The 27282-nt window shown below is 35.4% G+C and overlaps 2 protein-coding genes across 2 annotated transcripts; both read right to left on the bottom strand.

The window, feature by feature from the left end:
• Nucleotides 1-407: 407 nt before the first annotated feature.
• On the bottom strand, nt 408-2870 carry LOC110784460 (homeobox-leucine zipper protein ATHB-13). Its single transcript, XM_021988915.2, has 3 exons — nt 2371-2870; nt 1650-2080; nt 408-1080 (listed from the first exon to the last, which is right to left on the bottom strand). Exons 1-3 carry the CDS (start codon nt 2495-2497, stop codon nt 703-705), a joined length of 936 nt encoding a protein of 311 aa, XP_021844607.1. The 5' UTR covers nt 2498-2870; the 3' UTR covers nt 408-702.
• An 8482-nt stretch (nt 2871-11352) lies between these two features.
• LOC110784458 (sucrose transport protein SUC3) lies at nt 11353-26138 on the bottom strand. Its single transcript, XM_021988912.2, has 14 exons — nt 25549-26138; nt 20643-20708; nt 18377-18475; nt 18226-18290; nt 18049-18133; nt 17897-17930; nt 17658-17757; nt 16992-17067; nt 14946-15260; nt 14481-14624; nt 14111-14344; nt 13922-13985; nt 13793-13836; nt 11353-11933 (listed from the first exon to the last, which is right to left on the bottom strand). The coding sequence occupies exons 1-14, from the start codon at nt 25828-25830 to the stop codon at nt 11766-11768; spliced, it is 1776 nt and encodes a 591-aa protein (XP_021844604.1). The 5' UTR covers nt 25831-26138; the 3' UTR covers nt 11353-11765.
• Between the last annotated feature and the right edge of the window lie 1144 nt (nt 26139-27282).

Genomic DNA, 27282 nt, shown 5'->3' with positions numbered 1-27282 from the left:
TGATGACGGATATGATCCAAACTCGTATTTAACATGTAATGAAGATTCCTTGTAATTATCATATGTCCTTCCTATCTCAATAATAATCTACCAAGTGAAATGAAAGTTCATAAATTGTGTAAATTAAGTTAAATGGCTAACTTTTTCCTCTTGGATATCATTATGTGAACTTGCTAAATTATCCATCATATGAGATAGACGTTAAAAATAATTATGTGTTGATTCGTTAACCTCCGTGTTGAAAGAAAAAAAAACCACGAATGATAGAATTTACGTACAGGGTATAATTGAAATATGAAACCTTATCACAAGTAGGCAACCTAAAGAGAGTAGTGATGGAAAATATAGGAGATACCAAAGCTTTTATAAAAGAAATTGATCTACAAAAAAAAAAATATGATTCATGATTCAGAAGAACATACCCTTTATTACTTTCCTCTAAAAGATCTAAAGTGACTAATGAAAAAAAAAATAAGGAGAGGGAAAAAGACCTCTCAAGCCAACTTGATATTTTTTGAACTTTATACACCAAAAATAAAAGTAGCCATTTGACAAGAGAAGAGAAAAAAGAAAAGAAAAAAAAGAAAATGAAACTACTATGTCAAATTTTAGTAACTCAATTCCTTGTGAGATCATAAACCAAAATATTTGTTCCCAAACAAAAAGGGAAAAAAAATTAAAAAAGAAGAAAGAAAGAAAGACTTAATTAAAATTTTGTTGTTCAATCCAAGGCCAAAACCCAGTTTGATCATCAATGCCACAAAACATGCTAGTGAATGTCTCTTCCTTGACTGGTGGTGGCTGTGGGTTATGGAAGAGTACTTGGGCCACGGGGGGTCCATTGGGCCTCATGGACGACGGTGGGAAGAAGGTTCTTCCAGTGACGGTGGTGGTGGTGGCAGCGGCGGTGGTGGTTGGATGAGCTGAAAGTTCAAGTGTGCTTTCAATTGTTGTTGTGGGAGTTCTTGAGATATCCAACTTTATTTCAGAGCTATTCTCACTTCTATTGCTGCATGATCCTTCAGTGTCCTTGTTCAAGTTTATCGACTCTGTTGGTTCTCTATTTTTTAGTGACATTATCTACAAGTACACATTACACAACATTATATCAAAATTAAGTTAAAATACCAAGTTTAAATCAAAATCAAGCTAGGAAGGAATCGTTTATGTCAAAATGTAAAATTTTTGGAACTTGGGGTTTTCATAGAAAATATTGGGCTAATTTTTATATTATGAAGATAGGAAATTGTTTTTACTAAGCAAATTATGGTAAAACATGGTTTGACGGAGTATAATTTATCAGATCAAGTATAAGTTAAACAAAACAAGATAGTAGTGAGGTTACATAGTGAACAAAGACTATAAGGTGATCAACCTTTTTTTTTTTTTTGAAAAAAACATGATCAATCAATCAACATTACACAAAAAGGCAACGCAAAAAAACAAAAAAAAGTTGACAAAAGAGAAATGATGATGATCATCTTTATCAAAGCATCAAAAAGAAATTCAAAATAATTGATTCAATTCAAAGAACTAACACAATAAGTTTCCCACAATCAAAACACTTGAGAAAAAGTCAATAAAATAAACAAATTAAATTGATTGTTTTTTGACCAAATTGAAATATAATTAAATAAAAATAAAATTACCTCGGCTTGGAGTTTGTGATTTTGAGATTGAAGAGCATCATTATCAGATTTAAGAGCATCGAATTGTCTCTTAAGAACATCATAATCTTTCTCTAATTGCTTTGTCTTCCACCTTGCTCTCCTATTTTGAAACCAAATTGCAATTTGTCTTGGTTGTAAACCAAGTGCTTTAGCTAATTGCATTTTTCTCTCTGGTTCAAGTTTATTACCCAATTCAAAATTCTTTTCTAGTGTCTTAACTTGTTCCATATTTAATCTCCTCTTCTTCTCCCCTCCTCCTCCTAATTGCGACCCGTCGTCCGATAAATCTTCGTCTCCTACATTATTATTATTATTATGATTGTGATGATTGTTGTTGTTATTGCCTTCTTCACACATATCGATCCCCGTAAATGACATGGATCTTTTCCCTAACATTGGTGCAAGTCCACCTGCACCAATAAACATCATATCTCACGTCAGTATGTTACTCGAACTCTTCATTTTTAACAAATCTTTTAAATTACACCAAATTTAAAAGGATCGGGATTCTCTCCAGTAACTAGACCTCTCTATCCAATAACACTGGACGGTCTAGTAACTGGAGAGAATCCTCACTTCTAGACGAAAACAACACATAATATAACATTTGACAAAAGATCAAATTAGCTAGAAATGAAATAAATACATAGAATTCCCAAGGGAAAACAAAAAAAAGCATAAGAGTGTGAGAATTCTATACCATGAAAATCTTGTGGAAGGATAGAAGAGAGAGAAGGAGGTTGATGATTATGATTATCATTATCATTTGGAGTTTGAAGCATGAAATTAGGAGGGAAGAAAGACATCCCACTACAAGTAGTACTCATGACCACCTCTTAGCTTGCTTAGTTACATATAGCAACCCAAATCGTACCGCGCCGCTAATCTTAAAAAATCAAGAACAGATACACCCCTGATCTGATCTCCATGGCAGTATCATCTTAGATAAGTTCTACTAATCTCAAACAAAGAGAATTATTCAGTGTTTGATCTAAATTATAATGTTTTTTTTTTGTTTTTGGATTAGAAATAATTATGAATATTAATAACTATACAAAGTTTAAGAAAGCTTAAAAAGATGGTACACTGTTTGTTGTGGAATGGTGGTTTATATACCTTACTAGCTCTTCAGAAGAGCTTCTACTTATTTTTTTTAGGAGAGAGAAAGAGAGAGAAGAGAAAAGGTGACCACTTTATTGTGGCTTCATAGTAGAATCCTTTTTATATTTGATAACCTTTTTTATTTTATTTTTACATAGTTAGTACTTAGTAGTAATATTATTTACATATTTCCTCAATGTTTTTACTTGCACCATTTGCTATTTACATTTTTTATACACAATTTTTTTTTTTTTTTGTCATTTATACATAATGAAGTATATAACCAGGTGAGATTTTATTAGATTCACCTTGATATATATTTTAAAAATATTAATTTTTGTTATTTTAGCTATTAACTGTAATTTTAGTCAAACGGGCACTTTTATATTTTATTTTTACATAGTACGGAGTACTACGTAAGTAGTAATATCATTTACATATTTCCTCCGTATTTTTACTTGCACCATTTCCTATTTTACACTTTTCATACACTTTTTTTTTTTGTCATTTATACATAATGAAGTATATAACCAGTTGAGATTTTACTAATTCACCTTAATATATATTTTTAAAATAATATTTTTTGTTATTTTAGCCAAACGGGTACTATATTTTGAGACAAAGAGAGCAAAAGTTTACATTGACAAGTGTGAACCATCAAAGGGTAAAAAAAAGCAAAATGGAGGAAGTACTGTACGGAGTATTAATCTTGCATTTATCTTAACATAGGATAGATTTTAAAGCAGAATGCTCTGATCCAAAACGGTACTAAAATATGAGGAGATTGTCAACTGTGTTTTCTGGTCACATACTCCATAATTAGTTTTAAAATAACTTTACTCACAGTAAATTTTTATGTGGCAGATAAGTTCAGATAAGATAAGTTCAGGAAAAATAAGGGTTGGCAAAGTACAATTTATAACTAAAATAAGTTTTGATAAGTTCTAATAAGTTCAGATAAGTTCAGATAAGATAAGTTCAGGAAAAATAAGTGGAAATCAGGCGAATAGAACGCAACTACAGTTGAGAAACGATAACACTACGAATGAAAGACCAACGAGAATTCAAGAGCATCTTGTCTTCTGAAACTAGGTAACTTTCTACGAGTAACTTTTTGGTAGTATTTTTTGCATTTTAAAATATGTTATTGTACGTGAAATCACGACGCCAAATGAAATATGCAGCATTTTATAATTACGAAAGAAGTTCTCATTGATTTTCATTAAACAAGCAACAATTAATGTTACTTTGCCACAAGTAAAATATGTTGGTCTACAATTGAGTGACCCATATGGCCATATATAATTAATTTAGGCAATCATAAAGAAACAAAAAAGTTAACAAATCTTCGAGTCTAATGATAATGGGCAGAACATTACTTGTTAGCTTGAGTAAATTAAAACATTAATTAAAGTTAATGTAAAGTCAACAAGTAGGATTTGTTTAGTGAATAATGGTTAATTAATGAACAATTATGCATAGAAGGTTATGGGTTCTCACATTCCCAACTCTTAAAACAGATGCAAAGTCTACATCTTCTTAGTTGTACATAAGATGGATTCCATCTTAGATTAACGGGTGTTAAAGGTTAGAGAATAAATATGTGAAACTTTTCATTTTAAATGAGATATCAGATATGGGTAAGTTTAAATAACCCAAAGCAAACACTTTATTTGAGAGTCCAGATCGAGTGTGGATTATTTAAGATCGTAGATATATACGAAGTATTACTCCGTAGATAAGATATAATAATTATACGAAGTACAAAGTATGTGTTTGCTCCCGCACATATAAAATTCTTTTTTCATTCTTTATTTTACTTTTTACTGCTTCATAACTTTGGTAATTTATGATAAATGAAGCTCCTTTTTACCAATATTTAAACAAACCAAACTTACATATATGTACATACTTAGTTTTTGTGGATAACAAAATCAGGCCGACTGACTGAAACAAATGTTAATCATATCTACACTACGTAGTACGAAGTATATATTAAAAGACGTCTCTAAGAAATAAGGATATGGTTATAATTATTTATGTGGTAGTTTTTGGGCGTCACTAGACTTGTTAAAAATCGATCCGATCTGAACCCGCTCTGAAAATATTGGTTCTTAACCAAGATTTTGTGACTCGTAATCCGATTTTATTTGAACCGAGCAACCCGAAAAGTAATGGGTCAAAACCCGACCGAACCCGTTTTAAACCCGACCGATTGAAAATCATTGTATTTATAGTAATAAATGAGATTATGAGAAAATTTAAGCATAATAAACACGTTGTTTTACTATAATTGTTTGTAATGTGATTTTAATTTGAATTATACGTCATTTTATGGTTGAATTTGACTAAATATAAGCTTGTGTAGGAAAAGTTGTTAATTTTTGCCCATATTTGTATATTTATCACCTAAATTAATGAAAATATAATACGCGTTTTAAAATCTTTCAATCCTTTGGGTCGACCCAAACCCTAAAATTCTGGGTCTTGAACAAGCATTTGAAAACCCAACCCGATTCAACCCGAACTATATATATTTTTTTTATAACCCGACCCGACCGACCAATTTGACAGGTCTAAGCGTCACCCAAGTGCAAAAACTAGTTGTTCTTAGAAACAAGTTTAATTTGTCAATGGTAAGGAGTAACTTGAGAGAAAAGAGAAATGAGTTGGCTGAAATTGTTTTATAGCAAAAATGTTTTTAAAAAAGTATATTATGCAAATGGGGGAAGAGAGAGAAAGGGCAGGAATCTAGGGGGGAGAAGGGGGTGAGGGGGATGGGGCCTAAGGAGGGGCAGAGTTTGCTACCCAACCCACCAACAACTAATGTGAACCCAGGACGAAGCCTCTTTCCCATCACCCGTTTTTATCCCCTATCACACCCTTTCTGCCCTGCCCCCTTACCCTGCCCCTGCCCTGCTATGCTCTGTTCAACTCCAGAGAAAGAGAGAGAAAAGATCGGCTTATGCACCCCGAGCTAGGTGTATCCGGATGCACGATAGATATTCATACATGTATGATTAATGTTCTTTTCCAGTATCATTTCTTGGAGGGCATGTCCATGTCTTTAATGGTGAATTTGTATACAAATTTGTGTGTATTTAATGTACAACACAAATTGTTAATCGTTTTGATGAGGTACATACTCACAAATAACGTGACAATGGGATATCAAATCCGACCAGACTTAGGCTGCATTCTATTCACCTGATTTCCACTTGTTTTTCCTGAACTTATCAACTTATTAGAACTAATCAAAACTTATTTTAGTTATAAATTGTACTTGGTCAACCCTTATTTTTCCTGAATTTATCTTATCTGAACTTAACTGAACTTATCTGAACTTATCTGAACTTATTTTTCCTGAAATAAGTGGAAATAAGGTGAACAGAACAGGGCCTTATTATGAAAAAAGAGAAAAAAAAAAAAAATCTATTTGCTTAACAAGTTAGAAACTAACCACGAGTTAGCTTTTGGAGAATAGAGAGTAACGGTATCGCTTCCATAATTGTTAGGCAATCACACATGACTCGACCCTTCTCTTGCTAAGGCCGCCAACACCAACACATCTACAAATCCTCATGGCAAACCTATAATAATCCTAATCAAACAAAATTAGCAAAAGCCAAAACGTTGCATCGTTTTCTCGACATGATTCATTCATTCATAAACACCTCCATAAGTGTTTTCACTAGTGACATTTCATTCTAGTGTACGTACGTTTACAAAATTAATAAATGCGACGACATCGAAAGAATGATGAATATGATCTAACTTGAAATGGAAAGTGTAGACCTATAAACGTAAATAAATGTTTGTGATCAAGGGTTCTACTTGGATGGTTTTAAAAGCATAAGGACAACCAAAACTGTTGTCACTAGTTACTAGTTAGACTTGGGACACCATTGTTATGTAATATGTAATTGTCATTATCAATGTTGTAAAATTATGTTTAAGTGTAAGTAGTACACGAATATACATAAGTTTTGTACCATTAGAGCACTAGATTTACCACATTATATCCAAAATAGTATCCCAATTTCAAAGAATAATACACTCCGTTTATGGATTTGGTTGATATCGCCTAACCACCCTTGCGCTCCTTTGTCCCTACATTCCCCAATCATGCACAAAAAATGGGGAAAGAAACAATCAACTCTTGAGCAATCTTGACACTTGAGAACTTGTTTTTCTATTGTTTTAGAGATGCATTTACTAGTACAAACTCTATGCTTATATTGAAATATTACAATTAAGCTCTAATTAACACCTAAAGGTGTTAGTTAACATTGTCAATTTAGCTTGTCGGGTTGGTTATGGGTCGGGTTGAGCAGTCGGGTTCTAAATAGTATGATTCGCAAGCGCTCGGGTATGGTCAATATCAGGCAGTTTCACAATTCGTGTTAAAAATTGACACTATTAGTATTAATGAGTCTTATTGATTTGTGAACTATTCCAGCTCGGCTTGGATGTTAATGAGTTGAGCATAACTCAAGAAGTCTCGAAGTTTTGTTTGACAATTAACACTTTATCCTTTTCACGGATTCCACATAGACTAGTATGATTCAATTTTTTTGTGAAACATAAGTGTGGAGTAAAAATCAAACAAAAACAAGCTAAAGATGTAAATGCCAGAAATGACGGGAGAAAGAAACAGCAAATAGGACACATAAAAGGGTCCATAAGAATGGAATTAAGGGTCAAGCAAGTGGACCAAAGGATAGTTAAATTAGATGTAATTAAAGGCTCCTATTTCAATTCCCACTCAATCTTGTTCATTTCTCAACAGTTTTTTGTTGTGATTAGTCCTTCTTCAAGTATTCAAGTGACTCAATGCACTGAATGACCAGATTGTGACGTTAATAAAATTCCAAAATATCAAATGCATGGGACCAATCATATCAAATCATCCTTAGCCTATGTTTTGTTTCATACTACTATATAGTTTAATTATCAACTAATTGTATCTTAATATGGTCCATTACTTTATTAATCATAGTATTAGGGTCTACATACTCAGTACGTACTCTTTGTTCGACTTAGCTAAAACAATAAAGAAGAGTATGATTCCAACTTTATAGCACTTCACAAAGTTAAAGCTAAAGTCCCATTATATGGGATGACTAGCTAACCTTTCCCAAGGGGAATGTAAGCCTTGATGCCAAGTAGACCTTGAAAAATAGATTCGACTTGAATGACCTATTTTAAACTGCATCCGAAATTGAATGACCTAAAAATGGACCAATATATAGAAACTAATTACAGATGAAATGATATAGTTTGATTAGTTTCTTATATTACGCCCTTTCCCCAATAGACCCAATGAACCTGACCGACTTGCACCCGCATCCGGTCCGAGATACTTCTACCCTAAATTGATCTGTCCACGAATAGACCCAACACGATAGTTCCTTGACTTGAATCTGACTTGACTTGTAACCTATCTAAAAAACCCGATAGTCACATATAGTGCCAAGTATGAAAAGTATTTGTACAGTTAAAAGTGCCAATAAAGAAAACATCAAACATAGTATAGATGGGAGAAAACCAATATGGGAGGTGGAGGGGGGATCGGCGGCACAACATAGGCTAATTAGTGCTTCTAAAAAAGGCTATAAACATTCTGAATAAAGCATAAGATTTAAGGAAGATAATAAAACATTAAGATTTGAGTTATGCATGGATTTGATATTCAAGTGTTGATGTATACATGCAATGCATGATCGCCATGATGGTGTCAACTTTAAGTGTACATTTTTGGAATAGCAGAATCAAATGGAGCACCAAAACTGTGTCCAACAAAATAGTGTTAATCCAATTGAGAAAATTTTAAACTTTTGGGACCCACCAAAAAACACTATTTTTTCTACTATTGGTGGTAGAGCTGTCAAAAATCGACCCGACCCGAAAACCGACCCGAACCCGACCCGAAAATACTGGATCCTGAACAAGATTTTGTGACCCGTAACCCGATTTTATTCGAACCCGAGCAACCCGAAAAGGAATGGGTCAAAACCCGACCGAACCCGTTTTGGACCCGACCGATTGAAAATCATTGTATTTATAGTAATAAATGAGATTATGAGAAAATTTAAGCATAATAGACACGTTGTTTTTACTATTGTTGTGTGTAATATGATTTTAATTTGAATTATAAGCCATTTTATGGTTGAATTTGACTAAATATAAACTTTCGTAGGAAAATTTGTTAATTTGTGCCAATATTTTGTATATTTATAACCTAAATTAATGAAAATATAATGCGCGTTTTAAAATCTCTCAACCCGTTGGGTCAACCCGAACCCGAAAGTTCTGGGTCCCGAACAAGCATTTGCAAACCCGAACCCGAAAGTGACCGACCCGATTCAACCCGAACCCGAAAATAATTTTTTACAACCCGACTCGACCGATTCGTTTGACAGGTCTAATTGGTGGGGTGTTATGGTTGGGTAGTGGGCTCCCACAAGTGGAAAAGAAAAAAAAATATAATATCACACCCTCCAAAAAAATAAAATTAAAATTGGACCAAGACAAAGCAATTCTCAGTGCCATCACATGACTTTATTAGTTGGAAGCTGTAAGGGTACCCCATAGGAATTGGGTGGAACCATGTTCTTCAGTATTCGATCTCAAGGTCACCCCTCCAAGTAAAACTCCCCAAAAAATCTTCATGCTATGTCCTAATTCCTCCTAAATGAGAGTAATTTGTATGCATGAAATCAATCATTAATAGATTTAATTATACACCGTGAAAAAAAAATATTGAGAAAATAGAATCTGAGACAAATATGAAAAACATTTTATTTTATATTAATTTTTTTTAATAATTTGTGTATTATAATGGTTAAAATTTGAAAACACTAAACCAGAAAATGCAAATTACAACAAGTAAAGATCATTGTAATACTCTAATACACGAAAATTTATTCACTGTACACTTAAAACTTGAGTGTACAAAAGTAATTTTTTTTCCCCATATGTTTACAAGATACAAATTTATGGGCTAACACGTAACTAAAATTAGTTGTACCACGATTAATCAACCGATTGCATATAGAAAATGACACGGAGTATTTTTTTGACGGGATAGAAAATTGTCTATTTAAAGTTAAATAAAAAAAAAAAGGAAAAGGGGAGGAACTGAATCTTCCCATCCACATGCCATCCTGCTTGTGGTGTGCTCAGCTAGCACTGATCCCCATGTGGCTGTTTCCCTTAGCGTCACCCTCTCCCTCTCTCCTTCGATAGTGATTCGTCAACCACTAGTTTATAGTTTTATACTACACCCCTACCTTCTTTCTTTTTCCATATCTTTTTTCCCAATTTCCTAAATAAATTCGATTCATTTTATTTTATTATTTTATTATTTGTTTGTTTATTTGTCTTTGATTAATATGAAGGGCTAGTCACCAAAGTTCAAGGACTACAAAGGAAAAGTATTGAGAAGATAATCGTTGTTTGCTGGATAGTATATCTCCATAACAAGTGCTAAAATTTATGGCGAACAAGTAGACTTCAATCCAAAATTAGCTAGGAACGTAGAGTATACTCTGTAAAACATTTAATTTAGACGCAGGTACATTTAAAGATAGTAGTGGGCCGGTCCGGGCACACGGGTTGTTGGCCTAAACGGGCCCAATTCACGCCAACCCCATTATGCATCGTGCCGGGTCAAAAATTTCAAAACATGGCCTAGGTTAACGGGATGACGTGTAAGACTGGGCCTGACCGTCGTGCCTAAGCCTAAATTCAGTGTGCTTTGTTGTGCTTTTCCAAAAAAAATGCGTCATGCTCGTGTCCGACCGTGATTTTTTATGCTAGCGCGGATCGGACTTTTCATACTGGGTCGGATCTTGGGACGGTCCGGCCCACAACCATCTTTAGCCTTTAGGTCCATTGAAGCTTCATTTATTGATCAACTATTAAAGATCAACGTTCAGTTAATTGCTAAACTTATACGTAATACTACGTACCTAGTGTACCTCATATAAATGTCAATAACGACATACACACGTTTTAAAAATATTGGAACGTATAATATTCTAAATTCTAAATCAAATTAGGCCATGGCGGGCCGGTGTTAACTATTTCAAGAAGTAACTACACCATTATCACGTTAGCTAATTATGATCATGCCTAAGGTTGTCATGCATAATCCCTATGAATTTTGATTCAGTAACAAGGGGGTTAGGTAATATATTTTCCACTTCTGGAAATTTATTTCCATGTTAGTGCGTGAGAAAACAAAATAAAATCCATACATTTTGTGGAAGTTCTATTTCCCATGAATCATGAATTTTGTTACCAAACAACTAAAAATACTCCCTCGGTATTTTATTTTATTGAATAGTGTACTTGGACTGATATGGAGTTTAATGAAGGTGAATCAATTTTATAAAACTGAGAAACAAGTTGGGGTAATTATAGATTAAACAATTGGAGTAAAAGATATTGAAAATATTAAATATGATTAGCAGGTATAAAAAGTACGACAACTTTTGTGTAAGACCGCTTTACCGAAAACCCTCCTATCACAGCAGAAATCCTCCTTATTGCAAACCTCTTTCTATAGACGTGAAAATGCTGCAAATTAGAGCCCTAGAACTCCATTCATTATAAAGCAAAAATTCATTTACAAAATTGTAGATGCTTCACCTACTAGCGAGTTACTGAGTTCAGTACATGCCCTTTGCTCTCTTTCTTTTTTTCACACGTAAAATTACACTGAGGAGCACTGCTAATTTCCTGTATGTATATGTAACTTGTTATCAATGATAACCCTATACTCCCTTAGGCCTATGTAATGTGTTCACTATAAGATACAAGAGCCAAAACGTGGCTAAAAAATTAATTAAATGACCATGTTAAGCAAAATTCTGTGGGACGATAAGCTGCACGCCTGCACATACGAGTAAGGAAATCACTCCAATGGCATTATACCTTGTTGGCACTTGTGTCGATCAGCTGAAAATCACATTAAGGCAGGAAACTTTATCACCCAACATGCATGCCAGATGATTTGAAGCTGCCAGAAATATTAGGCATCTTCATTGTTGCAAAGATACCAGCTGCAAATGCAGCTACAGAAGCCAAAACAAAAGCCGGTACATTTCCTCCGCCAAATAGAGCATCCCATGGCCCAGCACCAAGCGATACAATCATCTACAATCAAGCATACATCGGTTTAGAATACACTCCTAAAACACTTGTTGATAATCAAAGCACCAAGGCAGCTATTCCATTCATTCTGAATTCCTCATTGGACAGGTTGAGGAGGTGGGTAGATATCACATTTTTGAAGGAAGAAAGCTTGACCACAGGCTACAATAGTTTTGCAGAATCACATATCACAACATCTACCAACTATCAAGCATCTCATTAGTGGATTTAAGAAAAACAAAAGGAGGAATGAGAAGTTCCAACTTCTAAATATAACAAGTACTATGTACAATTTTAGTTAAGGCAGTGACATACTGACATGTATTACTATGAGTCTATGAGTATAACCATTTTTCTAATGAACGGCAACTTGACAAAAGCGAATGCAGGAGGACCTACCTACCGTAATGATCGACTACAGATGTTACTCGGTTCAAGATGGGCAGTTTGATACTAATCACAAATTCACAATTAACGCCCCAAAAAATTAAGAAACCTCCTGAATTCCTTATTGAAGGCAAGGGTGGCTCCCTAATCCAATGCTAATTAGGCCAGGGGGATGGATTAGAGAAGAAAGCTTAGCCGCGTCACAGAAAACTCCAACGAACCAAAGAATTGGAGCACATGGGATCAGTGGAAAGCTCCAACCTCATGGCTGAAGTGTGGAGATGCTAGTCGTGCTAATGTACCCTCACTTGAGCCGCTACATTTAAGTTAGTAGCAAGATTTCGACCCAAGGGTTAATTTCACATTGTATGGATCAAGTACAATAAAATATATACTTTATTATTATTATTATTATTATTACTCCTTCCGTTCCTAATTAAGTGTCCATATTGAGAGAATTCACGGTAATTAAGGAAAATGGAAAGGGTGTAAGAAAAACAATGATTGGGATTGTTTTTATGGGAATAGGATAAAGTAGATAATTGTTTATTGATAAAGAACAAATAAAAGTGGATGTGGGGATGGAAAAGTGTAGAGAATGTGTAAGAAAAAGCAATCATTATTTATGGAAAAGTGAGAAAAGTGTATGGAAAAGTGGGAAAAGTGTAGTCCAAAAATAGAAATAGGACACTTATAAGGGAACGCTATTTTTGGAAAGTGGACACTTATTTAGGAACGGAGGGAGTATTGATTTAAATGGCTGATTCAGAATTGGCTTTTAGCATTGTTGAACTGTAACTTTTTAGAATTTATTTACTTGAAACAAAAATATAACTGTATCAGACGTTGTTAAAAATCTAATAATTTCACTTTTTTAATATTCGCTTGAAAATCCAATAATTAAAAGACTGTAGTAAGTTGTTTTCTTTGTACTTGTATTACTTTTCTGATTTGCTAGATGTTTGGTCAACTTTTTTTTTTCTTTTGATAATTTCGATAAGATACATTACACATTCTTTTTTATTACAAAATGTGTTACATTAAACAGGGAGCCAAAACATGGAAATGCATATTTAAAAGGTTAAGGAAAAACAGATGCGTAATACATTAAACCGATAATTTTTAATTACAAAGCCAACCATTTTGGTGTAACTGATAAAATACATAATGGTGGCAGGGTTGGTCTTCTTAATCTAAAGAAAGCAAAGAGATCGTGTGGCTCTAAAAGGTTCATATTGAAGAAAAACTTGTTTGCCATTTAAAAGAAGAAGAAATTTTTTCAGGAAACATGATCTTCAAGAGAGCTTCTGTCACTTCTGTGCACATAGATTACAATTTGAAGATAATTTTGGCAAATTCATATACACAAAAACACACTCATTTAACTCTTAGAGCAGGGCACAAACAAATTCTCTCCATCCAGAAAAGTCAAGGAAGGAGGATTGTGAAAGAATTTGAGAAAAGACTGCAATTACCTGGGGTACAACAATTGCAAGATTCAGAACTCCAAGTGCCAATCCTACACATAATTAATATAAAGTTAAAAAAAAAAAGGTGGCCATCAAACTAATGATGGACTTATGAGAGCCAACTGCTAGACATACCTTGACCACCTCCAGAATCGGCAGTCAGAGAGGCAGTGACAGAATAGGGTACACTGTATGTTATCTGCATGCAGGGAAGATTCATAAGGGAGCATATTATACATCATTAACAACAGAAAACACATCTGTATATCTTTCAAGGAAAAGGAAGATTTAAAAAAAAAAAACCAGGTCGAAGTAGGTCCTTACTGAAAGAGGAAATCCAAGAATGGCAAATATAACCAGGGACGCAATCTTGGTTGATGAATTTTCTCCAATCACATGTTGGACACCTTGAGAATAACTTTTGAGAGAAACCAAACTGATCACTGCAATGCCTGCCATGCAGATAAATACAATAAAATTGCTTAAAGCCCATACAACTTTAGTCCCCATTTGCCGACACATGGGTTCAATTAGAAAAGAGCCAACACCAAGGACAACCTACAAAAATGCAAAAGAAATTCAAATATAAGTACTTATTAGAAAGGGGAAAAAGAGGCCCTGGACTTTTAATTTTTTCTGTGCATGAAAAATCAATAACAATAATCAATATCACCATGAAAACTTGAGCTCTTACTGAATTGAGTAGCAATCCAACAGCACCTTCTCTGACACCTTGATCATAGGCTTTTACTTCAGAGGCACTTCCAGTAGGATTCCCATGATAGACTTCTCTTCCCATCCAATCAGTATCAAAAAGCAAAAAGGGAAACCAGGAAACCTGCATAACAGAATACTGTATTTATTAGGAGATACTTACAGCTTATTATAAAAGAAATGAAATCACAACATCCAATGCCGTTCCATCAATTAAAATCACCTATTTGACCTATGAAAACACAACATCCATTGTCCTAGTTACCAACATTATTCCTATGTAATTTTACATATTGCTCCACTAAAATATACTTGGAAAATTGAAACTTTTAATCCCTAGTATGTCCGCAGAACTAGAAATTAAAATTAGGAAATTATCTCGACACAACCAACCATTCCCCCGACCTCCCAGAAAATTAGGAGTATCAAAGTGGGGAAAGCATACCCAGGTGAGAGCTGTTACTATTAGCACTGAATGCATAGCAGGTGGTAGATGTCTTAAGCTGGTCAACAACTTGACCATAACAGCTCCAGGTCCATCATTGAAATTTTCATCATTATCATCTTCATTCCTCTGACCATTCTCAGTATAAGGCAGAGAATTACTATCATGAGGCTTTGAATCAGACAGGTCGGTTGACATTCGTTGAGGTTCATGTAGTAATGGAGCCGAATCTGATAACCTCTGAGATGGACTTGCATCAAGGGGTACCTCCTTGGCAAAGTAAAGAGTTACAAGAGTACAAAACGTCAAGAAAACCTGCATGTATTACAGATGAATCCTTAGAATCTGCTTATGGCATAGAATAGAAACTAGATAATACGAAATAGGTCACATGGAATACAACAATAGTTCTAGAACATGAAAGTATATAGTACAGTCAGAAAGACTAAAAGTAATAAAGTGTCGGTCCATAGATATAGCCCAAGTCTTGAATTTAGAGTTTGTGAGGACTGGAGGGATACAAAATAGGTGGTTATATGCAACTGAGGAATGTCAGAAGTTCAAAAACAGAGCACATTAATGTTCTCCCTTGCAGACTCTTACTTTTCTAATCTTTCCTCTCTTCTGAAAAAAGAGAGGGATATAGGATAGAGGGAGACGAAAAGAATGGAAATAGAGGAGTATGAGAGAAGAGTTAACGCGTTTATGTTGTATTGCTGATATAATCTTCATTCTAAAGATAATTACATAGATCAACTATTTATATCTTGGCTAAAGGTTACAGATAGTTATTTGACTAACTTCTAATGGATCACAAGAGACGAGCAGATCCTTTAAATTAAAAAGTTAAATGTTATATCTCAACGTCATTTATTGAAAGTTGTCTACTCCGTATGAATTTTTTGGTTCTCTCAACATGCAATGTTGAAGGTATGTCAATTCCAAGAAAAGTAGATCAAGCAAAAGTAAGATAAATCAAGAAGAGCAATAGGAAAAACCAATATAGCTCCTCCTACAGATAAGTTAGTGCGTGAATAACGCGCATATTGTTGGTTGCAATTGCAGCGCAGTATCCGGCAGGTGCTACGTCATGCATCATGGCTGTCACAACACATAAGTTGAAAATTTGGAATATTCCACTTCATCACTGTAAATCAAGCGTTTCATTTATACATTAGACTCGGAGATATACTTCCCAGCACCTTATCTTGTTATTTTATGAAGAAATGAGAGAAACTCAGTATCTATCATCATCCAGAATTCCAGATAGGACCATTTCCATATATGTGGAGACTAATGCAGTAAAATAACCGCCTAAAAAAAATCAAGTTACAAAATTCAGGCAACAACTTGGTCTAAGAAGTTTATCTCCTTGGGAAAGATAGTTTCCTACGACCGTGCCTGTTGCTGAGAAGATAGATCACTTGAACAGCCATCCACTCTTCTCCCTTTTGACCTGATTACCCAACATCTCATCCAAAAGCTTTTCATTGCCCACGTGAAGGTCTTTGTTGAATTTCCCCAAGGGTTAAAGGCCTTCAAGCCTAAGTGACGTCTAAAGCACTATGGCATTAGAGCGAGAGGGTGAAGCAAGGGGTATATACATAAGATATTGTTTACAACTGTAGCAAGGTACCTCGTCAACTTCGCGTAAACCGCTTCAGTAGCCCCACCATGGCTCGCTAGAGTTGGTCAAGAGGAAGAGAAGTGGATGAATGGCGGTGCAACAGGGCAAGTGACCCATCTCCTCAGCAACAGGCATGTGACAACAACTCCGGAGAGAAACGGAACTTGGGAATAAAGATACGAGTGTACAACTTATATAAGATTATAAAAGTTGCACACTGAAAATGCTCCCAAAGTTAAGTCACACGAAGGAAGAAAAAGAATGTTGATAGATCACTTTGGAAATAAATAAACAAAAAAGATGATAGACAAGGATATAAACTTGGAGGAAACATATTAAAGCACTAGGATATTCACAAAGACAACAAAACATAACAGTATATAAATAACTAAATAATATATAAGAGAAACATAACCTACCACTGCAATCAGAAACGCTGCTTTCAAATTTCCGCAGGCCTCGCAACAAGCTCGATTGGTTAGGAAAGGGAACCATCTGCACATAATTATGGTACCAACACAAACATAGCAAGTGAGCAACAGGGAAGCAACAATAACATCTAGGCCTTATAGAAAATTGGATAAATCTGTCAAACCCACAAAACCAAGGGGCTAAACAAGCAGAAAAGCTTTTGGATGTGACCTAGCTAAAGTCTGTTGTTACTAGAGGAAGACAATGAGGAATACTCAGAATTATTTGAGGAAGAAATTTTGGATTGGAGAATCAGAGAATTGAAGATTGAAGTAGGGATTAAATATAGCAACCAGTGTCAAGGAGAAATTTCTTAAGTAGAGTTGATGTTTTCCTAGTTTCCTCTCCTCTTTCACATTTGAGGACCAATTGTCTTCTCTCTTTTATTTCTTCTATAATAAAATTTCTTCTTGTCTTAAACAATAAATTATCAAAATTTGAACATCATATAAAACACACACAAAATATGCAACTGTCACATTCCTTTAATGTGACGTGACCCTCACTAGTCATTGTCATTCGACAAAATACTCCCAAGAACGATATTCTTAGGCCAACAGTTATTAGGATCCTTATATGCAAATGCAAATACCTAAAAGAAAAAAGTATCTTACGTGTGCCAATTTCCACTAGCACCAGATAAGAACCCCAAGATGTTACCCACAGCCATCCAAGATGCAAACACAGCATTTGCAGCATTCCGTTGGTCAGGTCCTAGAATCACAAGAACACTAGTAACCATCGTAATATACATGAGCACATTGCACAAAGAGCATAATCACAAAAGTAACAAAGGAATGTCATACTACAATGCATGTCAGCAAGGTTACGAAAAGCTAAAAGAGAAGCACACCTGATAAATCAGCCAAAAGAGCTCGAGCTGGGCCCTGCAAATTACAGGATTCAGTTTCTTTTTCCCCTACCATTCTACCAATACACTTGAATGCTAATTAACATGCGTCTGGATGGAAGATCTAGTCTAATCATCCAAGTTAGATAACTAACCTGCACTGTATTATTAGCAAGATCCAACATCCAAAAGCCAACCACAAATGTGATGGTTGCCCTTGTTCGAGTACCTTTGAACGTGCTGCCAACAAAAGTAAGTGAATAGAAAAGAAAATAACACTGAAAAGAAAATAAAAGAAAAAAAAGGAAAAACAGACAATATTAAGTAGTAACCTGCAGTGCTCCTTTGTGTCTCCTAACAAATATCCAATGTCTGCAGAAAAGCCTATTATTATCACCTAAAGTACATGGTTTCAACTCAGCATTTACATAGTATCACATAAAAACATGAACGAATAAGAAATATAAATCTACAATTTCTCACAGCAACAGAGATCATGAGGGATCCGGCAAGAATAAAGGGCCGTCTTCTGCCATATTTAGAAGTGCATTTGTCGCTCCAGATACCTACACATGGTTGAACCTGAAACAAGATGGAGTTAAATATGGAAGAATGAGACAAGATAATATCATATCATATTATAGCTCCTTTGAGTACAAAGTCTACAAACTGATCGAAACAGATAAGCACCAAACTCAACGTTATTCCAGGTAAAACGTAAGTAATAAGATTTCAATACAATGTACAATAATGTTTCCAAACTGATGGTAAGGCAGGAGCAGGACAGCTGGCTACTTAGTATTTACAACGAAACCCCTTCGAACTAAGAGAAAGGACTTCAAGGTGCTTTAGAAAGGTCCAGTGTCAACCATGCTTAAAATGCAAAAAAACATAAGCTAGAGTTATAATGCATACTTTAGCCTATTTTAGTTCAAAGTCTGCTAACAATTTGGCATCAGCCAATTTCCCTAAGGTGTAAGAAAAGAGATTTTGATTAGGAACTTGTTGTAGTCCGGGGCTGGTGATGTTCAGAAGGATCATCTTGGGAGATGGGATTTAGTCTGTTTTCCAAAACAGGAGGTTTTGGCTTTTGAAAGAGAAATTTCAAAAATTAAAGCTCTAGTGGGAAGGTGGTGTTGGAAGTTTCTTCTTGAATGAACCTCGATCTCCATGGTATAACATCAACAATAGGTATGGATTTTGTCACAACAGTAGAATGTCAGGATGCGGTTCAAATGACTCATAGTTGTCCCCGGAAATTTATTTCCGAGTTTCTTTTTCCAATTCTTTAGTGAGAAGGCTCTAAATAGGGGATGGGCAGCTTACATATTTTGGTAGGATGCATGGAGAGGAGAGCTTCCGTTGCCTGCCAGTTACCCTCGTGGCCACGGCTATTCTGTTCTTCTACTTTAGATCCTGAGTCTGGTTTTTATTGCGGCTATCAGTGGGATTTACATTTCAGGAGATCATCCCGTGATCGAGAGTTAGAGAAGCCCACTTCCATTTGTGACCATTTGACTAAATAGTCAATGCACGTGGCAGATTCTAGGGTGTGGATGAGAGCTTCTTCGGGGCAGGGGGGGGGGGGGGTCATGAAAATCTATCGTTACTTGCTTCACTTGCTTGAATAAACCCCTCAAATATCCAGCTTTTCCGTTGGGTAATTTTATCTACAAGGAGAAAGTTCCTCTTAAGGTGAGAGACATTAGCTTTGATAAGGATGAAAATGAATGATATGCTCAAAAGCATAGGCTGGAGTTGACTATTTCACTGAACATTTGCATGCACTGTGAGTCATGTTCACATGTTTTCCTTCACTGTGAGTGTCATGTTATTTATGGAGAAAATTGTTTGTGTTTCATAAAGCCAAGTGCGTTTGTCCTTTGAATATCATAGGTCGGCTGCAGATTTACTTTAAGGGATGTGGAAGCCGCACAGGAGAACAAATTGCTTTGGTGAAATGTTATGATGGAGAGCGTATGGTTGGAACAATATGCCAGTATTTTTTCAGGAGCTGCTGTTTCATGTGACTAACTGAGTGATAAGTAACTTTGTTAGTGTCAGTAAAGGAAGCAGAATTCACTTGGGGAGGAATCGGGGGATTCAAAGACGGGTAACTCACTAACTCGAAATTTTATTTTCTAATAGTGTATGTACTTTTTTACTCTTTTCTAGCAACTGGTTGGCGCTAATGGTTGAAGAGAGATTCCGGATCGTTAAAGGATAGATGTTGGTAGCAGCAGTTCATTCTTAAATCCTTGACCATGCTTTTTAACAAAACTAAAAGCCAGCACTGCCGAAGCAGTAGCCTTAGTGCAGTTACCAGGGTTGTCCAACTGAATTAGTGGATACCTTTTTCGCTTTATAGGTAGTATGCTATTACTTTCCAATTTGCACTGCAGATTTGTAATAAAAAAAATCATAAACCTAAGAAAAATACAATTTCTTAAATAAGTAAGGCAGCACACCAGAAAAAACTTAATGCCTAATCCAGTAATCTATGACAGATCTTCCTTTTTAACAAAAGACTGGTAGACAAAACTATAGAAATCTTTTCACAGTGTGTTCACGGAATCACAGGATTGCTATATCGTGATAATTGCTGTAATGGAGAAGCTATACAAGTATAGATTGGCAAGGGAGATGAAAATACAGCATTAGATAGAAAAAGAGCAGTCATATCAAAGTAAGTACACCTAAGAGACCAAAGAAGAGTGTTATTCGTGATAATTGATAGGCCATGACTTACCACAAGACCTGTGATAGGGCCACAAAGCCAAATAAATGAAGAAAATGCATGTCCTATTCCAAGTGTCTGCAAGGACAGTCAAACCAACAGAGTTAAGCTAATATTACTAGCAAATAACTGAAAAACAACCCTAAAATTTAAGCTCAATAATTAAAAGGAACTAGAACAATAATTCAAATCTCGCCATCAGAAGGTCGCAGGAAAGTCCACATTTATGCATCCTTCTTTCTAATCAGTTACCAGTCTGAACGAGTAGAAAGGTTTTCTTAAAAAGAAAGAAAAAAAAAATCTACACAGGATATTTATGAATTAACTCTACTTAAATAGCCATCAGGTAAGTGTAAGCCACCTGATATAATTTCACCTAGAGTTCAACATGTATTTTCTTATCGCACAAGATTTCCAAAAGGGACCAAAACACTCCCTTGAACTGATATGATATACGAAATATGATATATGATATCTAGTTTGCTCTCAGCATTGCCTTGGATGACTGACTAGAGTTGACAAAAACTGAAACGACTTGACAATTAGACTCAAACCCAGCAGAAATTTAGCAAGTTTGGGTCAGTGAAATAAACCCTCTCTAGTATATGGTTGGCATGAAAACCCCATTTAATTTTTTGGTTGGTGTAGGATTGAATCTCTCAAACACAAACCCCAGAAAAATAACCCCTTTATTTAGATGGGTCGGGTTTGCCCGGTGACGCAGCCATTAAATCGAGAAATGTTTCCAGTTTTTGCTTTAGGCTTTTTGGTTTGTGTGTCGATTGGAAATTCTTTTCACAAAATACCGTAAAACCTGACATACGTAGATCACTTAGATATATACAATAGTTTACTATAAGATTCATAATGTCTGAAGTTCTGAGTGCAATTCTGTCTCTAGAAAATACATAACATTGACTGTCCCATTGTATTAAAAGGCACACCTCTGGCTCTAGGTGCTGGGGCGCAGGCGATAGGGGTGATGGTTTGGGTGATAGCGCCTTTATTTGCCAGTCCTTTTTACTCCAAAATTTTTAAATTCAGGGCCGCTATCGCCTCAATGCCTCAGTGCTCCTTGAACCTTTTTATACACTGGACTGCCCATATTGTTACTGAAATTCAAGTTATTTAACGCCTGGAAAAGGTGGTCTTAAGTTTATGTTCAATGCCTCTTCCTCGTACAGGACATACTAATGTTGCATTAACCAAAAATGTTCATCGTCTGTTGAAGCAGTGAAGGTATTAAGGTATTAACCATTGAATAGTTAATGGTTTTATGTTTTTGATTAATTATTATCTGCTATAACTTGTATTTGGAATAAAAAAGAAGGAGCTTGACGTAATTACATTTAAAATATGTAAGTTAAGAGTTTAGGACTCGTGAATTTTTTAATTTGAATTCAACTGGAGCTGTCAAAAAGTAACCTGGCCAGGGAACTATCCATTAAAGTAATCCGAACCTCAATTTTATCTATTGGGACACATAGATCCACCATTACCGAAATCAGGCATGACACGGCCCATCAAGTCTAGATCCGAACCCAACCTGGTCATTTGACTTGAAGCTCTAGATTCAATGGTCATAGTTTGTACTGGATCATGAACTATAGTTGGAAAACTGGTTCGGCAGTTAAACGGGATAGGTGGGTTGGATTTCAAAAAACAAAGTGGTTGACTTAAATTGATTGCTTGGTTAGACGAGTAAGGTCGGGGTACAGCTAAATTATTTACTTTTTTCAGAAAATATTGCAACAAGTGCACAAATTTCAAGAAAATGGAGAAAAAGTGATAGGAGACCACAATAACCATGTGAACTACCCACAAAACGGGTAAGGAACATGGGAGCTATCAATCAGGATTCAGGGCTATTAAATATTTGCAATGTGGAAGGAAAGGAAACATTGGATTTCCTTAAAGGCAAATGTACAAAATTTGTGAAACTTCATTGATGGTAAATGTTGCAATATTTATGAGAAAAGGGGAAGTAGATAATATCAACCCGGGTATAAACCCAATACGAGTCATCAATTGCAAGTCATAACGACTATAACTTCACATATATGAGGTCTCATATATTGAAAAAAGCTACTTTCCGATAAAAAGGCACCTCTTAATTGGTCCAAGTGAACAAATAGCCTAATTTTGTGTCATTCACCGAAACAAAATCAACCGCAAATAACATACACTAAATAATTCCCCTTGGATTGTAGCAGTGAGCCAGTGAGCTCACTCACAACTATTACAAGTAGGAAATAACTCAAAGATTATACATGATGCAGCTAGATATTGATAGAAATATGTTTGGCATGACCTGATATAGTTCACAGCCACATCACACTTATAGGGGTGGACACATTAAACTACTTGTGAACAGTTTGGAATTGGTTCGATAAAAGTTCGGCTCAAGCTCGATTCGTTTGTTAATGAAACAAACTTGAGCTTAAATTTATAGTTCGATAACTAAATGAATCAAACTCAAACTCAATGGTGTTCAGCTCGTGAGCTCGTTAACTTATTTAAGAAAAATAATGCATATTTATGAGAATAATGTATATCCTTTAATACAGATGCCTAAACTATCAATTGAATGACAAAAAAGGGGGTATATTTTACATAACTTGTCCAAACAAAATACTATTATAGCGTTGATTAAATTTTTTATTTATATGGCAGTGTGCCAATTATTGGAATATGCTTCATCAGTTTATCGAGTCAAGGCTCGAAAGCTCGAAGAATTCTTATCAAATGTAGCTCGGTGAGGATTTTTAAGATTTTTAAGCTCAAGGTGAGTTCGAGCTCTAGTTCGGCCTCGGTAAAATTAAACCAAACTAAGCCACGTTAGAGTTCAGCTCAGCTCGGCTCGGCTCGTATCCACCCCTAGACAACTTGAATTCAAGCTCGTTAAAATTAAACCAAACCAAGCCAAGCCAAGCCATGATAGAAACTTGGAATTCAACTTGGCTCGACTGTATCCACCCCTAAACACTTGTGGTCCTCACCCTAGTCTTAATTCCTCCACCCACATCATAAATAACTCAAAACATAGGCCTAAAGCACCATATTCTACAAGCACCTCACAACACTTATCTAGGAACTCAAGCATATATACCATTTTGCAAATGGATAAAATCACATGTAAATCTCTTTTCTTTGTAGAGACATTACATGAACAAGAAAGTAAGAAAATTTTGTGGAACCTTTCAAGCACAAATTAAAAAGATTTCTTGAGGTAACTAGATGATTGCCTAATCAGGGTGTGGCAAAGCAACTTGATCCCCCACTTATTAGTAAGTACAACTTAGAATCTCTTTCAGATTTATACAGATACGAAGGTACTAAGCCCCGAACAATGTGTTAAACTTCCATTAATACCGCGACCTAAAATTTTTTCCAGATATCCTCACACATAATAAGTTCACCTAAACATATCCCTCGTCTCATTGAAAAACTTATAGAAGTACCGTTACCACCCTTTTCGATGTCAACATATATTCACTCCCTCGTCTCATTGAAAAACTTATAAAAGTAACGTTACCACCCTTTTTGATGTCAACATATATTCAAGTATTACCCCACCACTCCCCATGCACCTATGATCCAAACCTTGTTTAGCCCTTTGTAACTCTAGCCAGCTTGGATATATCCTTTTCTCCTTTGGTATTTCTCTTTCATATAAGCTCTAATATCCCCATTCTGCCTAAGATGCTCTTTTATGGCCTTGGACTTAGCTAATAAGTGTTCCTTTACTGTGCTACTATGGACAAAGCCTTCATAAGCCACCTTTTTTATTTTTATCTTTCCCTAGTCTTATAAGACCACCACAATGCCTGTTTCCTGGTTTTCATATTCCCTATTGCTTATCCAAAATTCTCCCGCAACAAGATTTCCTGGTTTGAACCACTTGGATATAGCTTTCAAAATCTCTAACCACCTTTTCAATCACTTTCGCTTACTAATAAACTGATGTAGTCAATTCTAGTGTCAAATAGCCATTTACGAATCAAAACATTAACTAAAATCAAAAGGTCAATCAAGAAGTTAGACATGCCATTTACCACAAGGCCTAAAAATAGTCATCATTTTCACTCAACCTCTTAATTTCATAAACTAGGAACAAAATAATCAACCTACTATGTAGTTTTTACAGTTTTCCAGAGGAAATATCTTTGGAAACAATTGGAGAGTTTGCCGGAGGAAATATCTTTGGAAACAATTGGAGAAATCCACTAATAATCACACCTTTGAACCAATTGTGTGTTGGTTCAGTGGTGATTGAGGCTGAACTTTGTAGGGAGGACCCGTGTTCGATCCCCGCAACAACAATTGGGAGGGGACTGGAACCTATCCACTCAGAACTCGCCCCGAATCCGGATTAGCCCTAAGGGTGAACCGGGTGGTACAGCAAAAAAAAAAAATGACAAACTGATTTTCCCTACAACTTTTTCTTCACGAAGTCACATGCTTGCAGAGCAGTTCTCCATCACATAAGCAGCTAGCCATTCAGCATTTAATCTCTTTTTCTTAAAGCTAATTCCTTTTGTTTACCAAAAAACAAAAATTACATAATAAGGCGGAAAAACAAATAATTGATCGTCTAACCGCCAAGTTACCATGATTTAGAGGCAACCTTTTCGATCTAGTCATGTGATCAGTGCAATCACATTCCACTTCAACAACTTTTTCCTCAAACTTCATCCAATAAAGCTAAAAATGACAGCATTCTCTTCATATAAATGCATAACAATTCCTAATTTCACCCAAACAATTTCAATCTTCAACCTAGTTTCACAATTATGCAGTTCTAAGTCTTCTAACTCTTTAACAACAACCCACAATTCGTGTCAAAACTCGTTAAACTATGACATAATAAGGAATTGGCATTCGCTTTCCAACAAATTTAAGAGAGATAAAAAGAAACCTGGATGTAAGGAGTGAGAAGTGAAAGTTGAAGCGCCCAACCGAACTGAACACCAGCGGCGACCGTACAACTGAGAATCAATTTCACCAAACTACACTTCTCTGATCTCAAATCCACCGAATGCCGGTGAGTTTCCGGCGAATCGCCGTCACCGACGCCATTCGAAACCCTAGAAACAATCGGAAAACCGTCGTCGAAGCCTACCATTTCAACCTCAGCATCTTGCCTGAGGTTCTTGTATGGGACTCGGATCGACACCACTGAGTCCGGCTTCTCCGCCATGGCTGAGTCACTCAGTCGTCCGAGTTTAGTACTCTGACTCCCCGATTCAGATGATTGTCATCGATTTGTTGCAGATCTGAGAAAGATTTGGGGAAGAAGTAAAGTGACTATGGTGATGAATGATAGTGTAATTATCAAATGTAAGAAATTGTTTTATTCATTTTTAAATACGCGTGTGAGAAAAGACTTCTTTGTTGGGCTGTCTAGTTTTTCGCGGCGGAAAATTCAATCTTTGCTGAATTTTCATGCACCACAGGCCAGAGCACCATTACACCAAAGTTTGCCATACAAGTACATACGGAATAGTAAGATTAGAAAGAAAATCTGCTAAAAATTAGAAAGAAAATTAGGACATATTTCGTATTAGAAAAATATGGGGATAAGGAAATTTTGAATTTTGATATTTATGATTTTCGATTTAACTAGTTATTCAAATTAATATTTTCGATAATGTAGAGCTCGGTATTACTATGTACAATATATTTAGATTAAGTTTTTATTCTGCAATTTCACGGATGAATTTGGATAAAGATTTATATATTTTTTTTCTAAAGTTGGATAGTGGGATCGAAACTTTTTATATAAATTTTTGTTATTATAAAATTATTGATAGGAAATTTGAGAAGGTGAATGCTAAATGGAAATGAAGAGCAGAAAATTGGAATGTTAAATGAGATCATGGAGAATACAGAATGCAGAATGAGAATGAAATGTAGAATGGGAAAGAAATGGATAGAAAAGGTATAAACCTACAAACTTCAATCCTAAACCGTAAAACCCTAAATCTAAATCCAAAATCTATACTCCGTAAAACATAATAATCCTCTCAGCCCTCAATAGAAACATAAGATTCAATATGATGAGTATCAAAGTAAGGCTTGTGACGTTTGTCTATGCATGCAATTTCTAGGGGTGGGGGAAAAAAAAACGAGATCTTGTATAGTTTCTTAATAGTATACCATAAAAGTTCAAAAATTATGTCTACCAAGATTCAAACTCAAAGCAACATGTATTTTGGTGAATTTGGGCCTAATATTTTCTACCACTAAGTCAAAGTAATTTTCTATATTATTATCGCAAACAATAAAAGTATATGAAATATTTGATTTGAGGCAACCCTTAAATTTAAGGGGCATGCAAGGTCTCCCATTTTAAACACCATCTTTTTGTTTGAGATATTTTATTTTATTTAGTTTTTAATTTTTAAAAGTAAGATGAATAACCTTATCGGATCGGGATCTCGCACGGATCAATTTGCTTGAGATATATATTTGAGTAAGGCTCCGTATGGTTTGGTGTAAAACGTTTTCATTGTAAAAGATTTTCCATGAAAACATTTTCTAAGGGAAAACACACTTTCAAACCAGTTTTTCTTTGATTGGTTTCTTAAAGAACGTGGGAGAAAACGGTGAAGATTGAGGGGGAAGAAAGGAGAGGGAGATGAGGAGAAAA

This window comes from Spinacia oleracea, chromosome 1 (assembly GCF_020520425.1).
Source record: "Spinacia oleracea cultivar Varoflay chromosome 1, BTI_SOV_V1, whole genome shotgun sequence".
Lineage (NCBI taxonomy): Eukaryota > Viridiplantae > Streptophyta > Magnoliopsida > Caryophyllales > Amaranthaceae > Spinacia > Spinacia oleracea.
Note: the sequence above shows the minus strand (reverse complement) of the source record. Positions and strands in the feature narration are given on the sequence as shown.